At 30.6% G+C, this 26956-nt stretch overlaps 1 protein-coding gene across 1 annotated transcript; it reads right to left on the bottom strand.

Moving 5' to 3' along the window:
• Positions 1-725: 725 nt before the first annotated feature.
• LOC131847612 (zinc transporter ZIP1-like) lies at positions 726-26956 on the bottom strand. The gene is made up of 5 exons (XM_059197217.1): positions 26534-26956; positions 3642-3895; positions 2901-3076; positions 1805-2139; positions 726-1171 (listed from the first exon to the last, which is right to left on the bottom strand). Exons 1-5 carry the CDS (start codon positions 26826-26828, stop codon positions 1101-1103), a joined length of 1131 nt encoding a protein of 376 aa, XP_059053200.1. The 5' UTR covers positions 26829-26956; the 3' UTR covers positions 726-1100.

Here is a 26956-nt window from a genome sequence, read left to right as displayed (position 1 = left end):
TTTCGAACTATTCTAATGCTGTTCGCCGCAGGTGGTCTTTACAGCTTCACCGAACGATAGGGGTGAATGCAGATCCAAAGTCCAAACGTACGGAAGGACTTATGGAGCAGCTGAAGGCCAACTCCTGCGTGACGGATACGACTTTTATCTGACCTTTCTGACGGGCACCTTTAGGGGTTCGAACCTCGGATCAGGCAGTCGTAATGTCGATCCCCGTTTTAATTGGACGTGCAATCAATCGGAGGGATCAATAAGCATGTAACGAAAATGCACAGACACGGTCAGAAAGCGCCCTAAGTAAATACATATTATACCTCCATTTTGCCGCAAGTTGCAACTGCTCATGTAAAATTATGTTTTCTAATACTTAAACGTAGGTGTATATTTACACCTAAGTGGTATAATATAATGATGACTAGATAGTTATAATCTTCATCTTCACTTTCTCCTTTGATAAAATATTTAGTGTCTAATCTACATATCTAACTGCTTAATCATACTCGTCATTTTCGTACGTGTGTTTTTAAAGTACGTTAGATATATGCAATGTAGAATTATGAGAAATATATGTACCTACAAACTTATATAAATTGTCACAACAGTTTATAGGTATTGTGTAAAAATTATTGTAGTTGTCATACGTAATGTTAATGTGACAAAGTATTAAAGTGCTTACATACATTCGCTCGCAACTGTACTTATAGCTACGTACGCAGGATGACATTAATAAGTTTTAGAACTAAGATTTTAGGTGTATATTATTCGTAGTTAGCATCAGTCTAGATTTAAATTCTTTTTTTCTGTGTTCTGTTATTAAAATAGGCACCCATAATTATAATATTTCAGCTCTGTATTGACAGCATGTCAGTCATTATGCTGTATTATAATATTCTCAGTATCATCATGCTATAAATTATTATCGTGGACCAAGTTATAACGTCATACTTTACAAAACAATGTTGTAAAGATGGCGCAATTTATTACCCGTGTAAGCGTACCTTAACATTATATTTACGCTATACTAGCTATACAAATATCACAATTTGGTTAAGTACCTACATAATTATCACTAAGATTACTAAATTAGTTTTTGCCGAAGTTCACTTGTCGTGAGAATGCCCGTGGTCGTGGTCATCCCCTCCTCCATGGGAATGGCTGTGAGAGTGGCCAGCTGCAAAAAATATATATCAATAATAAGTAATGTTATAAATATAATAATTAATACCTAAATACTTTGACTCGAGATACAAATTAAGGAATGTTCTGTCTAAATATAACATAACTACATACATGTTTACTGTGGCTTTATTAGCACGAATATACACGCATGACACTAAAATCAGGGGCAAAATTTTCTGATTTCAGAGTAGAACATTATAGTTTATATCAGGGTCTTCATTATATAACGATGTTCTATTATCATTTCAAACTGACCATAAAACAGCTCTCATTGTGAACAGTATCTACAACTTATCCAATCCAACATTTGGAATTCTCAAATAAGTAGAAAATAGCAAACCTTTCAATTTTAAACAATTTACATTGAAATTGATTAATAACATTACATGATTAATATATAGATAATTTCTTAAACTCTGGTCTGGTGGTCTTAAGCTCTGGACTATAGATTAAAAACAAAACTCTACATATATACGGAGATCATAGCTGATCACTTGACCATTTAACGACAATAAATACTACAAAGTGTAGTTTTATTAATTAGTTTTGAAAGTTATACTTATATTCTTAACGGCGTTTTTACTCTGAAAAAGGTTATGAAACACTTTGAAAGAAATATACTCACTTAGCAACATTAGTCCAAACATAAGGAAAAATCCGACGATTGACGCTATATACTGAGATATGCCCGTTCTGTCACCTTTCCATATCTCGAAGAATATGACATAAAGTAGTGTGCCCGAAGCCAGGCCTTGTAATACAACTGAGTATACTCCAGCAGCTGCAGCTCCCTCTCCTCCTACCAGAATCAAGCCAATGCCGATACCCAGGGGCGAAACCACGGCGAAAGTAGTTATATATACAACTGCTAGCCAAGTTTTTGTACCAGTGGCAATGAGTTCCACGCCGATACAGAAGGCAATGACTAGTTTATGAGCGGCAACCGCGCCTAACATGTACCTGTAAATAAAACGAAGTATTTTGAGTACCTAAATAAGTAAATGATCTAGACACGCGGTAGCGTGTCAAAGCCGAGTTTCAAGTAATAAATATTACATTATAATTAATATAACACGGAATAAGGGATATTGATTAATAATAATAATAGCACAAGAGGAAGCTACTTAGAATTATTACAAATATGAGGATATTCTAAAATAACATTTAAAATATGTTATAGTTCGCCGATTTACCACAGCATACATATGTAAAAAATATATGTGAACATATACAGTACCTATAGTAATAAGTAAGGGCAGTTTTTTTCTTATCCATTCCAAACGATAGAATAATACTAAATTTTATGATGATTGGTTAAGCCATATGCTATATTTATTTATTTTAATTTTAATTCGGATTACATCCATATTGTGTTAGTAAAAAACTTATAAAACTATGTTAGTAACTTTTAATATACAGATACGTAGATATATTTAATTCATATATCTGTCTATATATTAATTAAAATTTATACAAAATTATATATTTCTATTTGAAATCTGTAATATATTTATAGATTGGAATTTTTAGTCTGAAGTTTTCATGTACCATAAACGCCATCTATCGTTCGTCAGTATGATGACAAAATGAAAGCAAGCACATACAATACTAAATTCAGATCGTTTCACTACTCGTCTATAGATGGCGGTTTTCAGATTTATAATGTTGCTTATTGTGTTCATCAGTAATATGAGTAACTTTCATAGGACATGAGTACTTACCAAACATGAGAAGTACTAGATTCTAGGCCAACAGCCAGGCCTTCGAACAGCTCATGAATGGAAAGGGCCAACACTATCAGTAACCCACGTAGAGCTGACGTCACATCCTCCCCTTCTACAACCGGAGCGTGACTGTGGTGATGTGAGTGAGCATGTCGAACGTTTATTTCTGGGTCCTGTAAAAATAGTAAATTAGTCAGGTTATTATTTTATAGTAAATTCAAAGTATTTAAGTAATTTAAATATATTTTTCTGTGTACGATATTATTGCCTTTGTGTAGTAAGCCTTCATAATATCGTTTGAATTTTCCGTATCTGTACAATAATTTTTCATCTATATCGAATCACTCAAATACAACTTTGTGGTGGAAGAATGATCCATTTTTATTATTATTGTTAAAAAATATTGAAGATCAACTTGTAGGTTGTACCAACTCGAAATTGTGCAAAGGAAGTGGTTTTTTTCATGGGCCAGTCAGGACAACATCAAACAATCACGACAACAAAAGCAGGAATGAGTGAGGCATATAGTATGGTCGTCATAGTTCGAGTACATACTGCAACAGTAGCCACTTTCTATAAGATGGCGCATCAAATTTTTTACCATTTATATTACCTACATAAAAATGTATAAAACATCCTTTTCTTTCTTACCAAATATCAAATAAGAGAGTAGTAAGTATTCCGTACGTAGGGGAGTAGGCAAAAATAAACAGACAAATTGCATCTCTGTGTACCTACCCTATCTCTCTTCAATGCCTCAGGTTCAATTAGATCAGCGGTAGAGTTTGTGACGCTCTTTTCTCCGTTCCCGGCAGGGGACGGGCCACTTCTTCGCAAACTTAAGTTGCGAACTAATTTTTGATTCTTACTCTCCTTCTCCCGGTAATGTATGTATACATGTACCAGTTCCTCAACCAAGTACATCAAAAAGAAACCACAGCATGTCAGAAATGGCGTCAATGCGAAATCGAACTCTTTCAATCTGCCAGTACCTGTGAACAAGGAGTTTAGGATCTTATTGATAATGATTCTTATGTAGTAATAATAGTAATAACCCACGACAACTCACACACAGCCTTAGTTCCAAGCTAAGCAGAGCTCGTGTTATGGATACTAGACAACTGATACAATACACACATACTAACTATAGTATATTACATATAATATGAATAATTTAAGAAACTCTATCTAGGTAATTTAAAATGCTAATTAACAGTGAATTATCAAAACGGACTAGTGATTTTCTAGATTCAGCATAAAAATTAAACAACTAGGTACATATGTATTGAAATAATCGTAATAAGATATCTTCGAATGTTTGATCGGTAACAGAACAAGATGTTGTAAGTGGTTACCATCCCCAATATATGTACATGAGCACGGCACGGATGTCACGTTATCGTGTGAATCAAGCGTCCACTGAAATCCAGCTTTCAAAGCAAGCTTTTTGCCGCTCTAATAGGCGTGAGATTCAAGTCTATACACATACAACTTTTTACAAAGTCTACCTAGATACAATTATAATACACAGATGTTGAATTATATCTATTTTTTTTAAATCAGAAAACAAAATACCCAGTATAATTACGACATCATGTACTTGACAATCGGCAATATACATATAGCACACGATATGACATTCAAAATTATACGTGTGTACGCCTAATCGATATATAGTGTTCTATGTAGCAATCACAGATGCTGCGATTTCGCATACGACCGTCGCCGATACGACTTAACGTTACCTCGTCGGTACTGAGTGTGTTGACGAAATCATTATTATTATCAATCACTTTAAATGCATGCATGCTCTATGTATTATGGGCACCTTAAATTAATTAAGATTTGAAATATTTATGCAAAATAAGTAATTAACCACGACGTTAGATTATTAATATAAAGAGACTTATGTTTATGTTATTTGTAGTTGTTATTTGTAGGTTTATGTACACGGAAGACACTGTGTCAAATCAACTCTTTAGAGCTGGTTACTTTATAACAGTATGCTGGATGAGATATGCTAAAAAAAATACAGGGTACGTAAGCATGACAGCTTAGTCCTCTTACAACAGACAATTTAACTTTTATGTCGTCAGTGGAAATGGCACTGTCCCTTTTAGGCAACGTTTAGCAATTTTCATCTTTTCAGGTGTGCAGTCAGCATATTTTCCAGTTCATAAACAAATATACGTAATGTAAACAAGGAAATCGCTGCACCTAATTGAAAAATTCCTTAACCTTAAAATTATTCACAGTATAATTTATGTGAATTAAAATTTGACAAGAAAAACAGGTTGTTTCATTGTTCCTATATAAAGAATTTAAAAGGTAGGCCTAATCATTTTATTTCTACATTTGCATATACATGTCTACTTACTTTACTGATGTTTAAACCCATTGCAGTTTATATACTTAATAACAACATACGGTAAGGAGATAAGGCCCCAAAGAAACAGTTAAACAAATAAAAATAAGGAAAAGAACAACGTTTAATTACAGAGAAAGCTTGTATTGTTTCCACACAATGAAATATTATATACAAGTATATATTATATTGTATATATATATTTTTTAATTTCTATACAGTATACTTATTTATAGCATCGTCACTGCTTATAATTTTGCATGTGATTATCCCGATTAAGTACATTATATTACTATTTTATGCGATAAGCGATAGTTAATACTAATGAATGTAATAACATTGTTCAAGTTCCTAAATTATAAAACAACTACCAATCCACCTCGGCTTCATCATTTTTCTGATTACCTATCATGAACATACGGATAGAGGCCTTGGTGAGGTTGTTTTACAATATTGTCAATCAAATAATTGTAAAGTAATGAACAATGTTTGTATTCGCAAAAAGGAAATTGTTGTTAATGCATATAAAATTTATTTATTTTTAATATAGGACACTTATAATACCGTATAAATTATAAGGATGAGTACAAATAATTTCCACGCATTGTACAATACAAATAGTAGTATAATTGATGTAATTGACTATTTAAAATAAAATTTGAATTAAATGATGAATGTTTACGATTACCTTGTTATCGTGTTGTTTTGTTATGTCTTTTTAATAATGTAACTCCTAAGTGATATATAATTCAATTAGTTACTAGAATTTAATTAAGCTGCAAAATGTTACAAATATTATAGAGCTGCTCTTTTATAATAAGTATGTAGTTTCGGTTACGATGTAAGAAGCCATCAAAGCTCATTTTGCAATTGGTTACAAAACAGGGTTACGTAGACCGGTGGAAAATTTTTCATATGTTGGAATATTGGGATAAATAATTATGTAAGACACATCTATAACTTACTCACGTATTAAGTGACAATGTTGCCCAATAATACGATACTGTGAATAATTGTTGAATGTTTTTTGCGTAAAGGGTAGTCAGAGGGTAGTTAAATACCTTTAACACGTCAAAACCTACTATGAGACTTGTTACATATGAAATTTTATTGTGCTATTTTTACCTGGATATAATATGGATGTCATAGGTTTTCGCTTAGTGTATATTATAATGATAAAATCACTAACTTTGTGTTACATTTTGGGAAGAATCTACTATAATAACTTATAAATAAAACACTGGATATTTAACTCGAATGGTTCACTAAGGAAAAATTTGAAGAATTTAAACGCCATTAAATCGCTTAATAATTGGACACGCACGATTTAATGAATACTTGAACAGAATAAAAATGACTAGACCTGCATATAAAATTACTCAACTGGAGACTACTACTTTTCGATTGACAGAAATTTAATTTACGTTCAACTGTAATTGACAAATTAATGGAAAAGGATCTGAATATCCCGCGCACTATTCAGGCTCTATTAAATAATCAAGAAACTAGTAAAGCAATTAATCAATGCATCATCTTATAGAGATTGTATATTGATAAATTGCTTTAATATAGAAAAAAGGGTAAAAAAGATCTAAAAATAACGGCTGTATGCCTTTTCCAAAAAGAGAAATAAAATAAAATATTTTTTTATTGCGGATAAACCTTCAAAATGCAATTTAAAACGATTATTAGAAAATATGTCCAGCAGTGGACGTCTTCCGGGCTGCGATGATGATGATGATGATGATTAGAAAATATATAAAAAGCTAAAACACGTTGGTATAACAGTCCCATATTATATAGTATATATAGATTTTATAAATACAGAACGCGAAAAAGGAACTCGACATCGGCATTCCCTAACATTCTTAGTCTTAGCGAAAATTGACTAGCATATCAAAATTTATAAATTGTGGTTTTTAATGTTGAAAAAATGACAGTTTAAAATGACAACATAGAATGATTACCTACATAAAAATTTGCGATTAGGTATCATGTGTATGTGATCATAATTTTATTGATCATGGTTAAAGATTAATTGGAAATACCCGGCTACATAATAACACAGTTCAAGAGGTCATATTACAAGTTTACATTAGTAAATAAACATAACCTATCCATCCACGTTTATCCTACTTCTTACGATCGTATAGGAAAATTATTTATTTTTTAATCAAACGTGTTTGTAGATAGTATTTTTACTTAGTGCAGTTAAACATATATAACCTTATATGTATATGTTTAAAATAATTTAAAAAATACCGTATTTTTTTTTTCATAGTGAAGATCATCTGTACTAGAATTTATGTTCTATGTAGTGCTAAATCGTTATTAATTATTTTTAAACAAAGATTTTACTTCCATTATAAATGTAAATATTTGACACGTATATTTCCCATAGATATTATATTATATATTGTTTTGTTCTCCATAAGTATGTTGAATGAATGTGTGCAATTGTTAGACAAAAAAGCATAAATCAATTGTGCAAATATGTTAAGCTGGTTTAAAAACAATAGTGGTATCTACTTATTTATGATAGCAATACCCATATATGCAAATAAAGTATGTTTGTGCTAATAAAACATATATATGCGATGCGCACTGAATACGGTAATTAATTACAATTCATTATTGTTATTGTAATGTCTCATAATGCCCGTAAAACACATATATACCGACATATAAGTAGATGAATTACACATAAAGTTTAATTTTAACTTTTGTTTTGAAGAATTCCATACTGTTTTTATGAAACTTTTGTGACCTTTTGTACGCGAGTAATTATTTTTTTAATTATTGTCGCTTTTATTTTGGAAAACATAAATGATAAACGTACATAAATCTTTCTTTTACTAGATACTTTCGCTGAAGTAACAGGGCACTTATCTAAGTTAGTCAAGTTTTATCAAAGTTGGATGAATGGTTTAGGAACGCAGGGAACAAACTTACTAACATTCAATTCTTTTAATTGTATAATAATAATGAGACAATAAAATAATACTTATACTAATAAAACAAATTTGGTACATTCCGTACCTGTTGTATATAAAAGGAAGAGTTTCTCAATGTCTATAAATATTTTTTGCTTGCGTCTTATTAGTCACAAAGGAAACATATAATAGTCTTGAACTATATATATCATCTGACTGCCCTATCTGGATTCAAAGTTATGAGCGTAAAAGTACGATATTAAAAATCAAAATTACTTAACTCATGCAGGTCTATTACATACACTATTTATTAGTTAAATTAAATCCACCCACATGTGGATATAGTTTGATCCTAGAAGAACTGGCCAAGGAATTTTTCTTTATCTCTTTTCAAATAAATTTGTACATGGAGACAATAATATATGTTAAATATGGATGGTACCTCTTTATTTACAAATTACTGGAACACGCCTGTACCAGCTGTATATAATGCTAACCGATATAGGACGGCGCGCGGCGCGGCGCGGCGCGGCGCGGCGCGGCATTGTGCTACTTTGGCCAACCAACGAAAGACATACGCTGGCCTTGAAATCAACACGCTATTTAGTCGTTCCCATAACTACATACATAATTACAGCCTTGGCAAAGTCATGAATTCGTCTCGACTTTATTGTTTAAAGTTTTTTTTATAAGGGGCGACGTTATCGGAATTGTGGTTGAGATGTTATGGGGACGGATTTAATTCATGTTAGTCAGAGTAATTAGACTGTGAAGACGCGGGACGAATTTTGTTTAACTTATATTAAAATAAACATGTAACTTAAATATTTAATTTATTTTTAGAGACTTCAAAAAAGTTAATGTTATTTATAAATAGATTTTAAAAATTTGTTTTATTTAAAAATATATAATTTAAGATTAACCATTGAATTGTAAATTTAATTAATATCGATTGAATTGTTAGTGTCATACCTAAATAAAAATAAGTGCATAAAATATTTTGTGATATTTACGGCCACTAGAATACTGCCTAGCTTAGGGCGGCGCCGCGGCGCGGCGTTATGATCACATGATGTCAAAGTGTCGACCGTTTCAAATAGTTAGTACCACAATGGATGGAAAGGAGTCTTATTGCCTATTATGGATCTACCTACACTTAGACTTTGAAATGAAAAATATATATATATAATTATAGATACCCAAAACCCATTTGTCTATACATTCTGTTTTGATCACCATAGTAATAAACAATGCTAGCAGTTTTTAAGAAATCTTTCCTTTGTATAGGTATTACGTAGCGATAATAAATTGTAATCACTCGGTAATTTGGCAGTTTTATCTTATCATTGACTTATCATAGACATTATATGCCTTAATAAATTCTATTCTATGCGGAAATCTCTCTATCTACAAGTATACTATACTAATAGTATAAACAGACTGAGTGCGGATTTCGTTATGGGCAAAGTAAACTCCGGAACTGCCTCGCCGCCGCGCCGGTACAAGGAAATCTTTCACTAGAACTTTATAGTCGGTACAACTAAATTATTATACTATTTATAGTCCTTTTACTGAATTAGGAAATAGTTTTTATCCCACAACGATATTTTTTTCGTAATACTTTATTGTACAGTAAAAATTAATACAAAAGATTGCAATAAACTTATGTAATAAATTTCTACAATGGCGGACTTATCTCATAAGAGGGATTTTTTCCAGTCAACCTTTCAAAACCTGTGAGGCATGGTAGGTGGAGTTCTGTCTCTTTGGCTTGATAAACATAAGGTATCAGTTCAAAAAAATACAAGATAAGAGATATGACATCTTAAACCTCTGGAATGGCAACGCATGACTGGTATCACAAGTGTCACATTATACGTTATATTCATGTTGCTATTCATATCGCTAAACATCGCCTACCTGATGTTTAGCGATATGAATAGCAGCAATAGTTAACCTGTTTACCATTCTAATAATATAACATAAAAATAAAAGAAATGTACAGCACTGCATTTATTTCAACAATAAAATAAATAGAAGTCCAATTCTGAACACTGAGAGTGTTACAGCTCTACCTATTGCAAAAATAATATAATTTGTCTGGTTATATCAAAGATATTGTTTGAGAACTTTCAGACGTTATGTTGCAATGAGAATTTTCAATTTTGGACAGTCGGATAAAAGAAAAGGTATAATTGTGTAAATGTGGTTTTGTTATCTCTAATAACAATAGCATTTTTATTTTTAGAACATTCCGAGTATAATAATAGACGTAATAACTTATACACACACTAAGAAACGAAGAAACAAAATGAAAAATTTCTTTTTGAAGAGACTAGAATTCTTTTTTTTTATAATAGATAGATAATTTTTTTTATAGACCTCTTAAATTTTTTCAGCTGTAAATGTATGTATTTCTATTAGATAAGCGACGCTGTTGAAAACCGACACACATTTAGAAGATCAACAATAGAATTTTAAGATGTAGTACAGCTTAATTTCTATGCTTCATTCGTTCAAGCATTTACCTAAGCGAGACATTATTACATCACGGCCTCCTATTTGCTTTGTTGGGCTATATAAAATTATGCACCGTCAAGAAAGTCGTCTAGAAACCTGTCTAGAAATATTCAGTACTTACCTATAAGTAAATTAGATACAAAGCTGAAGAATTTGTTTGTTTAAACGTGTTAATCTCAGTAACTAAGCTATTACTTCGAATGAGATGGCAGGTGAAACCACGTGTCACAACTAGTACGAGTACAAATGTTTTCAAGTAAGATGTGAGAGGTGCGTGACATTGCGGAAGTAGGTCGAGTTAAAGCAGTTACTCAATCGGATATTAGGAAATAATTGAATATCAATCAACAAATATGAACTGAACAAAAATTAAGTACGTACCTAATTTGATTCTAATTAGAAAAGACTATCATAACGATTTACATTCTTATTGAATGACGTATTATTTACTTTATTGTGTACATAAATTTTGGTTGGTTACTTCAAACAAAATTTCTACAGATGTTCATCTTAAACGCTTCAATAATTTAACAACCTTACAGGCTTTTATTTTATTCATTAATAAAACTACTTATAGTATGTACAAAAAATGCAAGACGATGATGAAATTTACCATCATACGAGCCATGAATCCTTTATATACATGATATCCATTTTGTTTATTTTTTTCATTAGAACTGTTTTTTATTTACCTATTATAGGTATAACCTTTAATTCAATTATCTATAGCAAGAATCAATGATTGTATTTTTCTTAGAAATACATTCGGGATTTATACACGAATGTTTTCAAAGTATAACCGCAATATATAGCAAAAACTAAAATACGAAGTAATAAAAAAGGCTGACAAACACTGATTTTGTTTTGTTAAGTTTACAATTAATCCTATGGCAATCGCTCGCTAAACTATTGTTGATATCGCAATAAATGATATAGCTAATATTACGTAATCTTAGTTATTATGGTCAGCAAATATCGTCATCTATATGTAATTTGTTTATTTTAAATATTTGGTAATTTAAAAATTATTACGAAGACAGAAAAACAACAAACCAGAAAGGAAGAAAGAAAACATAACATTTTAAATAGTTACATAAGCAATTAATGAATAATTCGATTTTCAAAAATTCCTACTAAAATGTGTAGTTAGTGGAGTGTAATTTTTTTACGGCTAAGCAATTTGCATTGCAAACTGTTTCAATTTTAATAGTGCAAAACAATAACTTTGCATAAAACTAAAAGAAATCAAGTTCATGATACAACACAAATTTTGAATTTTCAAAAGATTTTTTTAAATACATATTACATATATTATATGAAAAAAATGAAATGAATGAAAAAAAATATGGGAGTAAAATAATAAGAAAATGCTATGTATTTTCAATCAATTAGCAATCTGTTTTGTTGGGTGTTTGATGATTTCCAGAAAAATATTATTCAAACATTAGTTGTTCATTTGACAATTTTCACAACAGATTACCATAATGATGTAGAAAACCGCAACGTTATATTATTATGTTGGTTTTATAAATATGTACAGAATCGCAACTAGCAAGCTAGAATTAAACCTATTGTAACTCTAATCTACTTCTAGAAACGTAGATTTAAAACGATTCGCAGATACCCAATGTAATACTGTAAATCTACAAGTGAAAGTCAAACAGACGAGAGACAAGAACAAATGGACAGACAGACAGACGAATATTTTTTAAATTAATATTTTGATGTACATACTGTATACTTTCAGATGCATTTAGTGAAAAGCTGTCAATTTGAAATTACAAATAGACAATAATTTTGTTTGTCTTTATATACAAATATAAGGAAAACAAATTCTTTTTCTTATGCTTGTACTACAATTATTCACACATTAGGAAGTTATTAATAAAACGTGCGTCTCTATTATGTATAAAATATTTGCATACTTTAAATAAACTGTGAATGTAACTCAGGGCCGTTCTTTATGGAAGACTATTTGGGACGTGAATAGACACTAAGCGGTTTATATGTTAATGGTGGATATACCAACATAAAATACAATATAATGACGTAATATTTGTATATAGTATAGGCCGGGCCTCTACTACTCCCAGCAATAAAAAAAATTGCTGTGAATACCAGGACCGTGGCCTATACGAAAAAATATGTAAACCTAATATGCATAATAAACATTTTTATTATTATTACTATTAACTTTTATAGGAAAGTGCTAAAAAAGTTTGTTGCATTAGGTATACACACTGTATACCTAATGCAACAAACTCTCTATACCAAGACTACTCTTACCAAGTTAAAAAAAAATGACACAGAAGGTAAAAAATAATGAAGGCAATATGATTAATTAAGCAGTTCTTCAAAATATTTATTATCTTTGGAATATAACTTTACGTTATATACATATTTAAGCAGCAAAAAACATATTTTAATGCCTATTGCATATACCATATGTGCCTTAACTTTTTTCGACAGAGATATAACAAGATATAACATATTCTTGTTTCCGATTCTACACAATTCTGATTACTAGTCTGCTGACTAGACTGTTTCGTGACTTCACATCTCTAATTTTTTGCCTTCCAACTGCCAACTGCAACATGAAAGCTAGAACTTATAAAATGGGACTCTGATGATGGATACTTTGCAAATATTATTATATATATATATTTAAAAAAATACATCTCCCCGCGAGTTAATTTTATTAGATAAAATGGGATCGTTTGGAATATATTCTCAATTTAGGGTCGAGTCATTTGTCTGATTGCACAGCGCTCTTTTGTACCTTGTCCTATTCACAACTTATGCTAATACGTCAAATGCTACCCAGAACTTGTCAATAATGTCACTGTGACAAAGTTACATAACTGTCTGCCAACCATCATGAATGTATGCCAAGTGTTAATGTTTTCAACGCTTGTTAAATGCACAAACAACATAAACTGCTCGGTTTAGGTTGCATTATTATATAAAAATAATAGAATATATTTAAGCATGTAGGCAAATCAACTTTCTAAAAAATGAATACTTAAGCCCATCTTGTTTAACAATTGTTTAGTCGCAATTGTTAAAAGTTATACATAAAAACAAAGACAATATTTTTTATTTTTTTTAGTTCTATTGTAGTAAATTAAATTATTCTTAAATCTACAACAATAGGACTAAAAGGGGATTGTTCACAAAAACGTCAAATTACCGAAAAAAATATTTTAGTTGTTGAGTTTTTTGTCCCATTTCCGAGAAGAGTAGCGAGAGTGGTTTTATTGATACCTCTTTTTATAAATGACACTTGAACGATATTGTTGATATAAGGCTAATATAGTCTTATAGGCTTAAAGTATCTGTTTATATATATACCTTCATAGTATAAGTACAACAGCAACCAACGGCAGTAAGTATACAATTATCTTTAATCTGCTTAGAATAATTATATAAATTGTATTCAACACGCGATCTAATACCAAAAAGGTCACAAATACATTGTTTATGAAATAAATAAAGTGCAATTAGGTACTATCAAATGCAGCGCCAGTAACATTCTAGATTTATAAGAAAACTAGCTTTTGTTAATGTCTATACAATAATATAATATAAATTTAATTTATAATAATGATAATTGAATGAAAATAAAAACATCTTGACACAACAACAACAAGTATCGTGCAAAAAATTTACGGATGTTAGTAAATTTTTTGCACATTTGAACCATATCGTTTTGGTAATTAATTTAATTAATAATTGTTTTTGTTCAATTTTATAATAAAATATACGTAAAGTAAAATATAAAAAGGTAAACAGGAAATAAATGCGTAAATGTAAGGTAAACAATACTAATATCTAAGTATTACGAGTACATGATGTAATCATAATAGATATATTATCCTAATCAAAAATACCGACCAATACAAAAATATTATGGAATCCTTATCAATTGCAAAAAGAAATATCGAAATACGTTCAGCATTAGCGAGGACATCGTCTAACGTTCACGCATTGTAAAGCATGACTAAAAATCTCCTTTTAAATGACTGTTTGTAGCTCAAAGCGACCCCTTGATCTGATTGACGGAAATTGAACAGTTCACTTATGACATAAGTTTTAATTTTTCGTTTCATAACTAACATACATATTTAAATAACTTTCTTGACATAACAAAACATTGAAAAAGGATCAGACGTATTGATCGAAGTATTCAAATTTTGGGATGAACAGTAGGTATATAGAATATCAGTGCAGTACTTAAAGAAGTGTAGACAATAACCAAAAGAATTGAAGTTGTATATACATACATGTATAAAATTTAGTATTAATACATATTTACCTATATAACACAACATACCTTATATATATATATACTACACATAAGGTGTGATTTAAAATCAGTTATTATTATACATTGTCGATCAAATATTCCATTAATGTTTATTAGTGTTCCACGAGTATCTGGATAAATACTAATCGTGACTTTTAATAAATTCAATAACGTGCGTAAGTTTAGTAGGTTATTATTAGGGTATTTTCTATTATCGGTGTCTAATAAAATGTTCTTAGTATAATAATATCGGCTTTTCTTTAATCCTATATTTCTGTTAACAGTATTTATTGTAAAATATAGGGACAGAACAATGAATACACAGCAAAACGCATCATGTCGTGGATCCAGATAGAATGCTCGAGGGAAGCATGTTAAAATTCTAGTAGTTACGGTTATGGAATAAGGACCTTAATATATTCTAAAACAAATGTTATCTAAAATTAGGACAATGTTAATATGCTACATTCTAAATTTAAAGTATAATATATGGCATTAAAAAAAAAATATACAAAAAAGGTTTCACCATTGTGACGTACGCGCCACACCGTACGTAACACATAGTACTATAGTACTTACTGCATTGTAAGTTTTCCTTACTATAATGACTAGACAACGTTTATAAATCGTCATGCATTTTTCATTTATACCCATTGTTCCAGGGAGACGTACTGATGCATAACCAATTACTGGCAATTACATTTTGGTTACGTGACCCATTGTGTTATGTCTTTTTTATACATATACCATACATTCTCTATTCAAATAGGGAGTATGTACCCAAAACTGACAAGGTTTTATGCACAGATATATGAATTTATATCGTTATATTTAACTTGGCACTTGCATTCTTGACATAACACTCATTATGTCATTACTGCTTACATTCTAATAAGAATATAAAAATAAGGATGCCATAACCATATACGTTTTAGTTCAAATTTTATTTTGAATATCTTTCTGTTGCTGTTGTCACTTTATAAACAAATAAGGCATTTATATATCTATGTATAATAAATAGGTACATATAATAATATACAAACAAAATAAAATTAATTAAAAGATGATGAGCAATTATTATGAGCAACATAACTGAACTGTCAGAACATAAAGTTGTAATATCGTATCTCAGACTATGTTATTTGTGAGTTCTTTACAAGAGATTATTGTGTTATAAACTATAGATATTCCATGCTTTCTTCCGTACAAGTGAACTTCTATATGGTTAAATTAATAGATTACAATTAGATTAGATATTAAGTCTATTTTAGGAGGTCCGTTGCTAGTACGTGGGCCGGTGTTGCCAGGGAGGCGCCGAATTCTTTGCCATAAGATATTTTGAAACGTAAAGCATGATTGCTATATGGTAAAATTATGTCAAATATTTACGTTATGTTTATCAAAACCCTTTTAAACTCAAGTTCAATTGTTCTCTTTTATAATTTTTATTAGCTGAACTAATAATTTACCTAATTAGCATAATGTTAAAATAAATAAAATATATATTTTTATGATACATTCTATATTGCACTAACAGAAATCCTTAAATCCGTAAAATAACATCCGGATTTTTGGCATGTACGTTTATATAATCCCATTTTAACTTTATAAACATTTATGACATGTTTTATAGCCACAAGAAAGTGCAGTTCCGTTAATCGTCCCAATAATGTACTCGAATAAACGTGCGTCACAAATAAGTAAGAACGTGTCACAGGTACATACGAGTACCTAGTTAGTGTACGTGATGTAAATAATTAAACTCTATCCTTACTGAGAGTTATATTACACTGTCAAATATGTACATAGGACTTGGATTACTTTAAAGCCGTAGAATTATCTTGAATTAGGGAAGAAATTCTATCATTTGGTTTAAAAAGTACTGTAACTGTTACATTTTTGTTTTGATCACCCAGACTCGTACTCGCGACCTTTCAGCGAAAGTTGAGGAAGTAACCACTAGGCCATAATGATTGCAAGAAAAATAGTTACGTAGGTAATAAAATTCAGTATTGAATATAAATATATAGAATTACTTTAATTCTACAAGTACGATACAATAAGGAAATTCCGCATTTTCTACGCTGAATCGGTATCTCCCGCATCCTCGGGCAATTCTAAATAACCGCACAAGTACTCGTTTTACTATAGAACTGACAAAAAAGTTTTTATTTGCAACACTATTAAAGCTTACAAATATGACGCAAAAAATTTGAATTTGGTCAAACAAATGTTATTGCTCTATGTTCAATATTTAGTCAATATATTGTATGTTACTTTATCTTTTGAAACTTTTGTTCCAATGTGTGTTAAACAGATATTTATTGATTTTTATGAAAACTTCAATACACAAATACAAAAATAAAGGTGTACCTATATGGCGGACTTAACACCTTGAGGCAATATTAATATATCAAGAGCAAAGGAATATGTTCATTAATCGATATCTATTAATAAATACTTAGAAGTGCAGTTCTTTCTACAGCTAATCAATTATTTATGCGATACTTTATTATTAAAATTACACTTAAGAATCAATAAGCTTGAGAATCAATCCACCTGATAACGTAATTTATATATATGTATGGTATATATAATTACGATAATATGCAGAATTAATTATTTTTCTTATTCCGAGTCATATTCATAATGAAAGCTAGCAATACAGCTTCGTACATTAAGCACTGAATGGGATTGTTACCTTTTCATTACACAATATCATCCACTTTGTCAAAGTTGAAAAAAACAAATATTACAAGAGGAATGAGTAATCAAACTTTGTCATTTTTGTTATTGGAAATTAATAAACATTATAATGCTGTAAGATTGAATAAAAAAGTTTTTATAGCGATAAATTTACACCTGTTTTAGCTGAGATTATGCGAATTATAATAAATTGTATAATCTAAACTGAATTTAATTTAAAATCATTTTTACGGTAAAAAAACAAAAGGAATATTTGAGGATGGAATAAGAGAGGTGAATATATATTTTTATTTATTCGTTTGTTTGTAGATATATATAGTTATTCTATATGGCAGAGGCCCAAGGATGAGGTGATAAATAAACATAAGATTGACATTTGTCATATCACCCTTACAGCCAATATTTTTTTTCAATAGTAGCGTAAATCAGTGCACACATAAAAAGTTATGTTGAGTACTTGTATACTCTAATCATATTCATGGTTCTACAAGCGGACATCGAACTTTGTTCACGTAGTACTTCTGTATTACAACTGCCTATAATATTCTATTGGTGCCTCTAATTCAAATTAGGTAAACGTGAACAGCGATGCGAGCAGCGCAGGACCGATCGTCGTGGAGATCTTTGGGGGAGGCCTATGTCCAGCAGTGGACGTCTTTCGGGCTGCGATGATGATGATGATGATGAAACGCGTACAAATGTATGCTTTGTGGAAGCACATAGCGTGGACGCGGCAGTTTTTTTTAGATTAAACTTAATAAACCGCGTGGGAGAAGCCCAGTCCCGTTTTTCGAAAATTATGAGATAATATTGCGACCCTGAAGACCATATATATTTTCTAGTATATCCCGCTTTTAAAAGAGAATCCCAAAAATCTTCTCAATGGTTATTAAGTCCAGATTTGCATGACAATGCTGTTATAAAGGACATATACTGTGCTGCCTATGATATCAGTTTTCATTTACCATCACTGAGAACTAAAGTTTTGTATAAAAGTACGAGATCGCAATTTTAGTATAAAATAAATATTATGACTACTTTTTCTTTACTAACAGCAAATTGTATTAACAAGTTTTTAAAAAGGGAAACAGAAATAAATTAAGTAAACTAATTATTTGAATGAACTAAGATATTACAATACTTTATTTCTAATACGAACGTCTTCCTGATTTCGCCTTTCACAACCACTTCCAACGGCAACTTTCAATATTATGTGGTTATAAAACGGATAAGCAATATTGGCAATAGAAAATTATTGAAAACAATTTTGCTAAAAAGTTTTAAATACATATGTTATGGGTCATTAAATCTTGTATCTATAATATAAATTGCTAAGTTAAATCAGAAAGTTATAACCTATTGTTAATTCGAATACTATTCGTATAACGTCATGTAAATGTATACTTTATTAGCCACTAACTGTGCCCTCGACTTTGAACACATGGCAGGTATTTGGTAAAACAATAGGTTACAACTATTTTATTTGTCAACGAATTGGAATAATATAACACTAAATGTAACAGGATGTGCTACAATACAATTGTTGACCTCGGTGGACTACTGGTTCAGCACAACGCTACCGTGCGAGGTCCGATTGTTGCGGGTTCGATTCCTCGCAAGGTACAAACATTTGTATTCATGATTATGATTGTTTTTATCGGTCTGGGTGTTTTATATACATATTTAGTATGTATTTACAAAAATATATATACCTATGTATTTATAACAGTTGTCTACTAACCATAATACAAGCTCTGCCTAGCTTGGGACAAGATGGCCCTATGTGAATTGTCCTGAAATATTATATATATTATAATACAGCAACGAAAACCACAGTCAAATCAGTTAGGTCGTTGCTGAGTTAGCGTAGATAAACGCACGGACTAATTTACAAAAAAAAATTTTTCAGTGGGTACAAATTAATTCTTGTTTTTTAAGATCACGATCAAGATGTTCAGACACGGCTCAATTGTGATTTTATAATATATTTCATAGGAATAGAAAGAGAAAAGATCGTACTTAGATTACTACTACTCATTTGGTGGTATTTAAACGGGCGAAAAGAACGTGGTAATTTATATCTATGTTAAAATCATATGTTTTTGCGATGTAGGTACATTGTGTTTTTTTTATAATTGAGACAGCTTTGCATAACTTTGTACGTATATCATGAATGAAATAAAAGTATTGTCATTCCAAATATGTATTTGTAAATAGGGGACGAAGTGATAGAAGTGTACGCTTTGTTGGTTGTCCTTTACATAAGTAAATAAAAAGAGAATGTTTGACCTCCACTATTCATGGAATATGGGGTACGGTACGCCTTTGTATGTTGCAATATCACTTTAGAATTTTTTAACCTAGCATGTAACCAAAATTATTTATATTTTGATGAGAAATATTAATAATAATATTATGTTGTAATATCTACTTTCAAGTAATAAGTGAACATATATTGTAAGCATCATACATCTAGTATTTATTAATATATAATTAATAATTTTCAATTCGTCCAAGTTACAGGCAAAAAGCATAACCAGTACTTATGTACCCCACAGGTAATTATTAAAACTCTAGTTTATGGGGAAAATTGTAGATTATATATGGAATGTTGCTGAGTCATAATCAGGGTTGTTAAATAAAAAATCAGATAAAGACTCACTTCTTATTTAATCTCGTACATCATTGTATTTTGACCGTGAAAATCTCGTACAAATTTTAACTAAGATGAAAATGTCTTCGTAACGAATGGCAAAAATACGGTACTAATGTATTACGAGGATTATAAAAATCTCCCACTTGTACTAATAATTGTATTTTTTCATCTTCGTAGAGTTGGCATCCCTGGTTACAATGTACTCGTATGTAGTATTAAACTGTTTAATTGATACCGTAAGTGACAGTACACACAGTTGGTAATTGCATCTTCGTAACTTAACATGTTAGTTTCCTAAACTATTAATTACACTTATTATTTACCGAGGTGTAAAATCATAGTACATTAAGTACCTACTTAAAGTTGCGGTATATTAAGTAATTATGTACCCAACACAAATACTCTTCTTAGACCTGTTTTTATTTATACTTTTTTTAATATAAATTTAAAGGGCTAGCTGACTATTATTACTTAACATAAAAGATTCCTGATTCGCCTGTATTAGTTTGAGTTGATATACTTCAATATCTTCACTAATCATCAGTACATACTAATTTTATAGTATATATAATTATTTAGCAATCGATGCGGTTTATTCTTATGTTGGTTACTATTTCACCACACATAATAAATCAGAATTGCAAGTGATATCTAATTAATTTACATAAATAAATATATTCTTTAAAGGATAAACCCAAATGAAACCAAAGAATAAATGAATAAAAGAATTTTATTCATTCGTCTAACAATGACTCAGGTTTTGTTAGTAACACTACATAAAAGCATGTTAAGATTACATTATTTAATTAATATTATATCTAGATATGAAGTTAACAAACAAAATGCGACTACAATCACAATTTGACGTATTTATCGATACGATAAATACGAATATGAGTCACTCAGGGAATAGACTTGCAATGCACCACGCGTGCCGTGCCCCGATTGTGGTGTTTCCCTTCATTGAATTGGTAATAAGTTAATTGTTCCCACCTACGTCCGGTGCCACGGAATGACGTTTTTAGGAAAGTTTGTAACGAAACTCTATAATTCGATATTCTAATCGATTATAAATCAATATAACATCGATATCGATAAATTACTGCAACGGGCACTACGGAAAACGGTACTGATCCTATGATAACTACTCATATATAACGCCTGCTAATGATTACAGTATAATGCTGCTGTAATACATATTATAAAATAGGTCGATAGTTAATGAATTTGTGAATTTTTCATCATCACAACTATTATTCATCATAACTATTCTTGTGTTAAATCTATGTAATATTATGTTATCTGTGGTTAAATCTGATAGTGAACGCATCCTGTTCACTGTAGCATACAGGGGTATGACGAGTGTGTTGCAGATCCTTATGAAACATAAGATTATATTATCTGGAGAACATTTTAATTAAAACGTTTACGTTTTATGTAAAACCTCTATAGAGAAGCTTTTATGTTTTATTTTTATTTTATCAATGCAGTTACATAATCAATGAACTGTAAATAAAAGTAATGAAGGAAGCTTCATTAAATTTATTCAAAGTACTACTTTTCAATTTAGTACTACAATACTAATTTCTCCGAATACTGAATAGAAAATAGTACTCGGGATAATACTTGTAGTAGTGCAAAATGTATGATAAAACAATAGTGGACAGAACTGGCTAAATATAACAAGATGTTATTGAAATAGACAATATTATTATCCGATACTGTTGCTTAAAATCACAAGGACGCAATCAAATGCGTACAGCACGAGTGAATTCAGACTAGACAAACAAATTGCACAGGGCAAGAACAATCTAGGATTAAGCAGCACTGAAATATATTAATATAGAGATAAGATAGAGAAAGAAAAAATCGACTGATTAACCTTTTGAAAAAAAAAACTGTGGCAATAGTAATATGATAACAATATTTCTTTAATTTAAATATTTTAATAGTTCGAAAAAATAAAATATATTAAAATGAACATAATATACTTTTAAATTATATTTTATAGACATCTTTGGATACCTAGAGGGGGAAAATAGTAGGTGTCAAGAAGTGTTGTGATGACGCATGAATGGAATAGAAGGAAATACATAGTTACAAAAATATTAAACATGAATAAAATGAATAATATTATTGTTTGTAATAAATAAATATTAAAATACCGATTACAAATCGTTATTGAAAAGATACAGAGACCACAGAAACACGAAATTCATTACAGTCTGTGGTATTTTTCCATAAAAACATTATTTCAATGAAGTACCTATATGTATTTGTAAATTTACTCAAATGTTATATGATGGATTTCAACATTAAGCTCCGGTTCCTCCGGTGTGTCATTAATGTAATATACAATTAAATAGATATCTAATAGCAAAACAAACCAACTGTATACCTACAAGCATATGGCAAAACTAGGCGTACGCACAACAAAAATCTGCAGATTTTGCCAAACTGAAGAGGAAACGCCACTACACATTCTATGTTGTTGTAGCCTACTCATGCATAAACGAAATATATCCTTTGGAAAGTTTACTCCTTCCCCGAGGAGATAAAAACCATCGTTCCTAAGAATATCCTTCTTGTCCCTGATGGGTCTAGGCAGCGAACTCTGAAAAAAGGCGAGCACAATAGATCTATGTAAGTCGCTGTCTTCTCTGAATCTTGTCTTGTCTGCCAGATCGTTTATTTCTAATAACAATTAGTTGTTCTTCCGTTATCACACTATACATAATACAAAGTATATGGGATACAGTGATATATACATATATGACTGTTAATAGACATGTGTAGGTAATAAAAAAATAGAAATATAATGGATTTGAAATTGAAAATACATGAAATAAAAGTTGTGTTTATGGTTACTATATCCATAATATATATAAAATGTTATAAATGCGAGTTATGTTTTTCTGTCAATAAATATATATCTCCGTCACTAATTGGATTCACGAATCACGCCTAATCGGTTTAATGGGTCTCTTAATGTTTAGCATGAAGATATCTTTTATCTTAAAAAATGCAGACAGTCATAGTCGACAGTCAACAATGCTATAAATATGAAAGTGTGTCTGTCAGTCTGTCTGCTAGATTTTAACGACTAATCAGTTGAACGGGTTGTAATGAAATTTGACATGAACGTAGATAATGACGGACTCCAAGGACAGACTTAGAACTAATATATTACGTATCAAAAAAACGCAGATGAAGTCGCAGGTTGTAGTGATATGTATACACTCATTTATATTCTGTACCTACTAGATACCTACAGTTTTAGTGTTTCTCATCTGAAGATGCCATATAAACAAACTTGTCATTTAGTAAAGCTAATAATGTAGTCCTGTGATTGCGTAAAATGATCGTAAACAGTATGCATATTGACCTAAATGTTGTATCTATTACACATGGTAATTGACATTTATGGACTTGTTATTTATTTTTACCATTACAAAATTTCATAACACATCCATATACCTATGGGTATATGGATGTGTTATGAAATTACTATAGTAGTTTATAGTTAGTATTACTTAGTTCTAATGATTAGGTAGAGAGCGTAGCGTATCGAATCTGTCAGACACCAACAATATTTTGTTGACAGTACTAGTAGTCGGTTTCTCAGCTTGTTTGCCATAGCATTTATATAAAAATGACAATCAAATGTTTCAATTTACGTCGACTGTTAACGATGACTATCCTATTTAATATATAATAATCTTCAAATTGTGTGACTCTTACAGCTTCATTATGTGATAGAGAATGAGTGCAGATGGCTCCAAACCCGCGGAAGGAATTATGCAGCGGCTGAGAGCCAACTCCTATCTAACGGATACGACTTTAGTCTGAGGGCACCGCTAGAAGTTGGAACCTAAGCTTAGGACATAGTACATAATTTCGATTCGCGTTTGAATTAGACCGGGGACGATCAGAGGAGCACTAGCAATAAAGGCATAACGTCCTATAAAGTGCTAGACTACTCGTCAAGTATTCATACAATTTGTTGTAGTTATTTACACGTCATCATATCTGTCTCTGTCTGCCTCTGGTGATATGATATGTACCGTGGGCGGCGCATTCGATAATATAATATTACTCAGCATTGGTATAATACATACTCGTACAATCGTGCCGTAATTTAATAGATAATATTCTCATCAAAACAATTGAACATTAAAAATATTCAGTTCTTAATTTTAAACTATAGGAAACGTATGATCTGTGATTATATATTGTATGCTTGTTTTCTATGCTATTTAGATTATACTTAGTTTTATAGAAAAGGTGATTCATAATTTGTCTAATGTATGTGGTGCCATAGAATATTAATACTTTTTCTGTGACAGTGCTGTTTATGTAAATAGGATAGACGTACGTTTCATCAGTTGGATCGTCAGCTCGTTTGTTATTCCAATAACATAAAAAAATATAAAAAGTAAATAACATTTTTGGATATGTACATAGATTTAGATATTTGTTGTTTAAGATATTTACCCTCGAGGCATATTGGATACTTTCATAAATTAAAACCAAGTCAATATGTGTCCTAATTTATAAGGGTTCACAGAGGCTGATGGGATGAATAATTCAACAGATATTTCAAAGTTCACATACAGGTTCAATATAACTTGTTCCCATTAGCAAACTCGGATAATCCGCCAGATGTTTCCGCAGAATTAAATGAAAGATAATCTCCTTACATTTTACTTATGCGTATAAATTATACGCTTATTTCAACAGCCAGAAAACTTGACGGCTATTACAATGAAATAATTAACACGTGTAGTATAATTTACATAATTGTGAATAGTTAATTATTGTGCTTAATAGATTTTACCTGTCGTCTCAATAAAATGTTTGTATACAATGTTAAAGTTTTAAACTATTTATAAACTTTAAACTGTTATTAAAATAACATATATAATCTACAAATAAATAATGATGATAATAAAGATTCTTTCTACAGTAAAATCAAATACGTATTGAAAGTGCATAATGTGATGAATGTAATGACGGAACAATAGGGTGGCAGAACCGGCCAAATACCACTGGTGTTTTGCAGGATCAAACCACAGACACAGGAAGAATCTAACTTATATTTATAATATACATAGGTATATATATATATATATGTTGCATAATTTACTAAAAAATTGTTTACTTTAATCAATTTAAGAAACCACAATGTGCTGCATTTTCATAAATTGTATGTTTTAAATCAAAGTAGAGAACCATCCTGTGATTTTGTCACTAGCCTCGGATGATACTAGCAGTTCCACCATTGGCGTAATTTGAATTATTAAAAAAAACAAATTTAATACTTTATATATTTTATACTACTAATTGGGAAAAATACTGAATTACTTTTTATTAGTACCTAAATATATTATATAGGTACTTTACAATCTTTGCATGCCATTTTACAAAAGATCATTACACCAGCTTTTGTATCGGTGTTCATTTATTTCCTTTCAGTCATTAGCGAGTTGTTACGACACCTGTTTCTCGTTTAAAAATCTCTTCGTAAGTTCGTACGTGATCGTAAATTGTAGGAGAGGTCGAATGAATGGCTTAATACCGCTACAACATCAAGGTAATCGAGATTTCATTGCATGCATGCAATACTTTTAATTCTTCTTGTATTCCGTGATCGTATCTACTGTATTCTATACAGAAACATCGACTTAAATGTATTAATCAAACATAAATTATGATTTAGTTACTTGTATATATTAAGTAACTAAATCATAATTTTAGATTTCTTAATAAAGAAATCTCTGTTTTATTTTGTATAAACATCTATGGTTTAATCAAATATATTTTTTTTACGACTACGAAATAATAGAGCAAAGTTTTTAATTCAATAAAAGTATACGTTTTTCATTGATACTTTAGGGCAAACGAACAAAATATGAGCTATGATTAATAAAAGGATGCTTATGATATAATGATACCTATGCCAATAACCTTTTATCTCTTAAATATTTAAGAAGTTAATTAAATATATTAAATAAAGAAACATTTTTTCTTTAGTAATCAATTAAATTGTCTATTAGTAATAAATTTATAGAACCTACTTATAACAGAAGAAATAAACAGTGAATCATGTACATATATTAGTCTAGTTTTTATAATATCACTCACTTTGTAAATATTCGACGTTTTCATGAACTTCAGGCATCAGATGCAGGAATGTGGTAGATAAAAGGACGCCACCACCAAAGGACAGGAGAGTCATGACCACTCTGTTAGTGGACTTCAAATTGCCGGCCTCGTCTGCTGTGATCCAATTGAATTTCTTCGACAGCACCAGAGGAGCCAGGCCACATATCATGGAGGCGATAAACAGTACCAGCATAGAAATTCCTTTAGCCAGCACCACACCTTCTGTGTCATCATGATGGTGACGATCATCCAAGAGTATATTTTCTACAGACATTTTTCACTTATTTTTTTATGTAACTTCTGACACTTTTCTTCAGAAGTAGAAGAAGTAAAATGGACTAGGCGAAGGGTGCATGTCCTTATATACGGCTCGCGTATCAGCTACGTGCGCGTGCGCCGACA

This window comes from Achroia grisella, unplaced genomic scaffold, assembly GCF_030625045.1.
Source record: "Achroia grisella isolate CSIRO2021 unplaced genomic scaffold, CSIRO_AGI_Agris_v1 utg540, whole genome shotgun sequence".
Taxonomy (NCBI): domain Eukaryota; kingdom Metazoa; phylum Arthropoda; class Insecta; order Lepidoptera; family Pyralidae; genus Achroia; species Achroia grisella.
The sequence above is the reverse complement of the archived record's forward strand: the minus strand, read 5'-3'. Positions and strand labels throughout refer to the sequence as shown.

Bases quoted from the DNA above. Each gene is read 5' to 3' on its own strand.
- LOC131847612 (XM_059197217.1), bottom strand. From the start codon at position 26,828: ATGTCTGTAGAAAATATACTCTTGGATGATCGTCACCATCATGATGAC. The intron at 2,140-2,900 runs GTAAGTACTCAT...TTTTATTTACAG, and splicing joins TCTAGTACTTCTCATGTTTG to GTACATGTTAGGCGCGGTTG. The intron at 1,172-1,804 runs GTGAGTATATTT...TATTTTTTGCAG, and splicing joins GTTTGGACTAATGTTGCTAA to CTGGCCACTCTCACAGCCAT.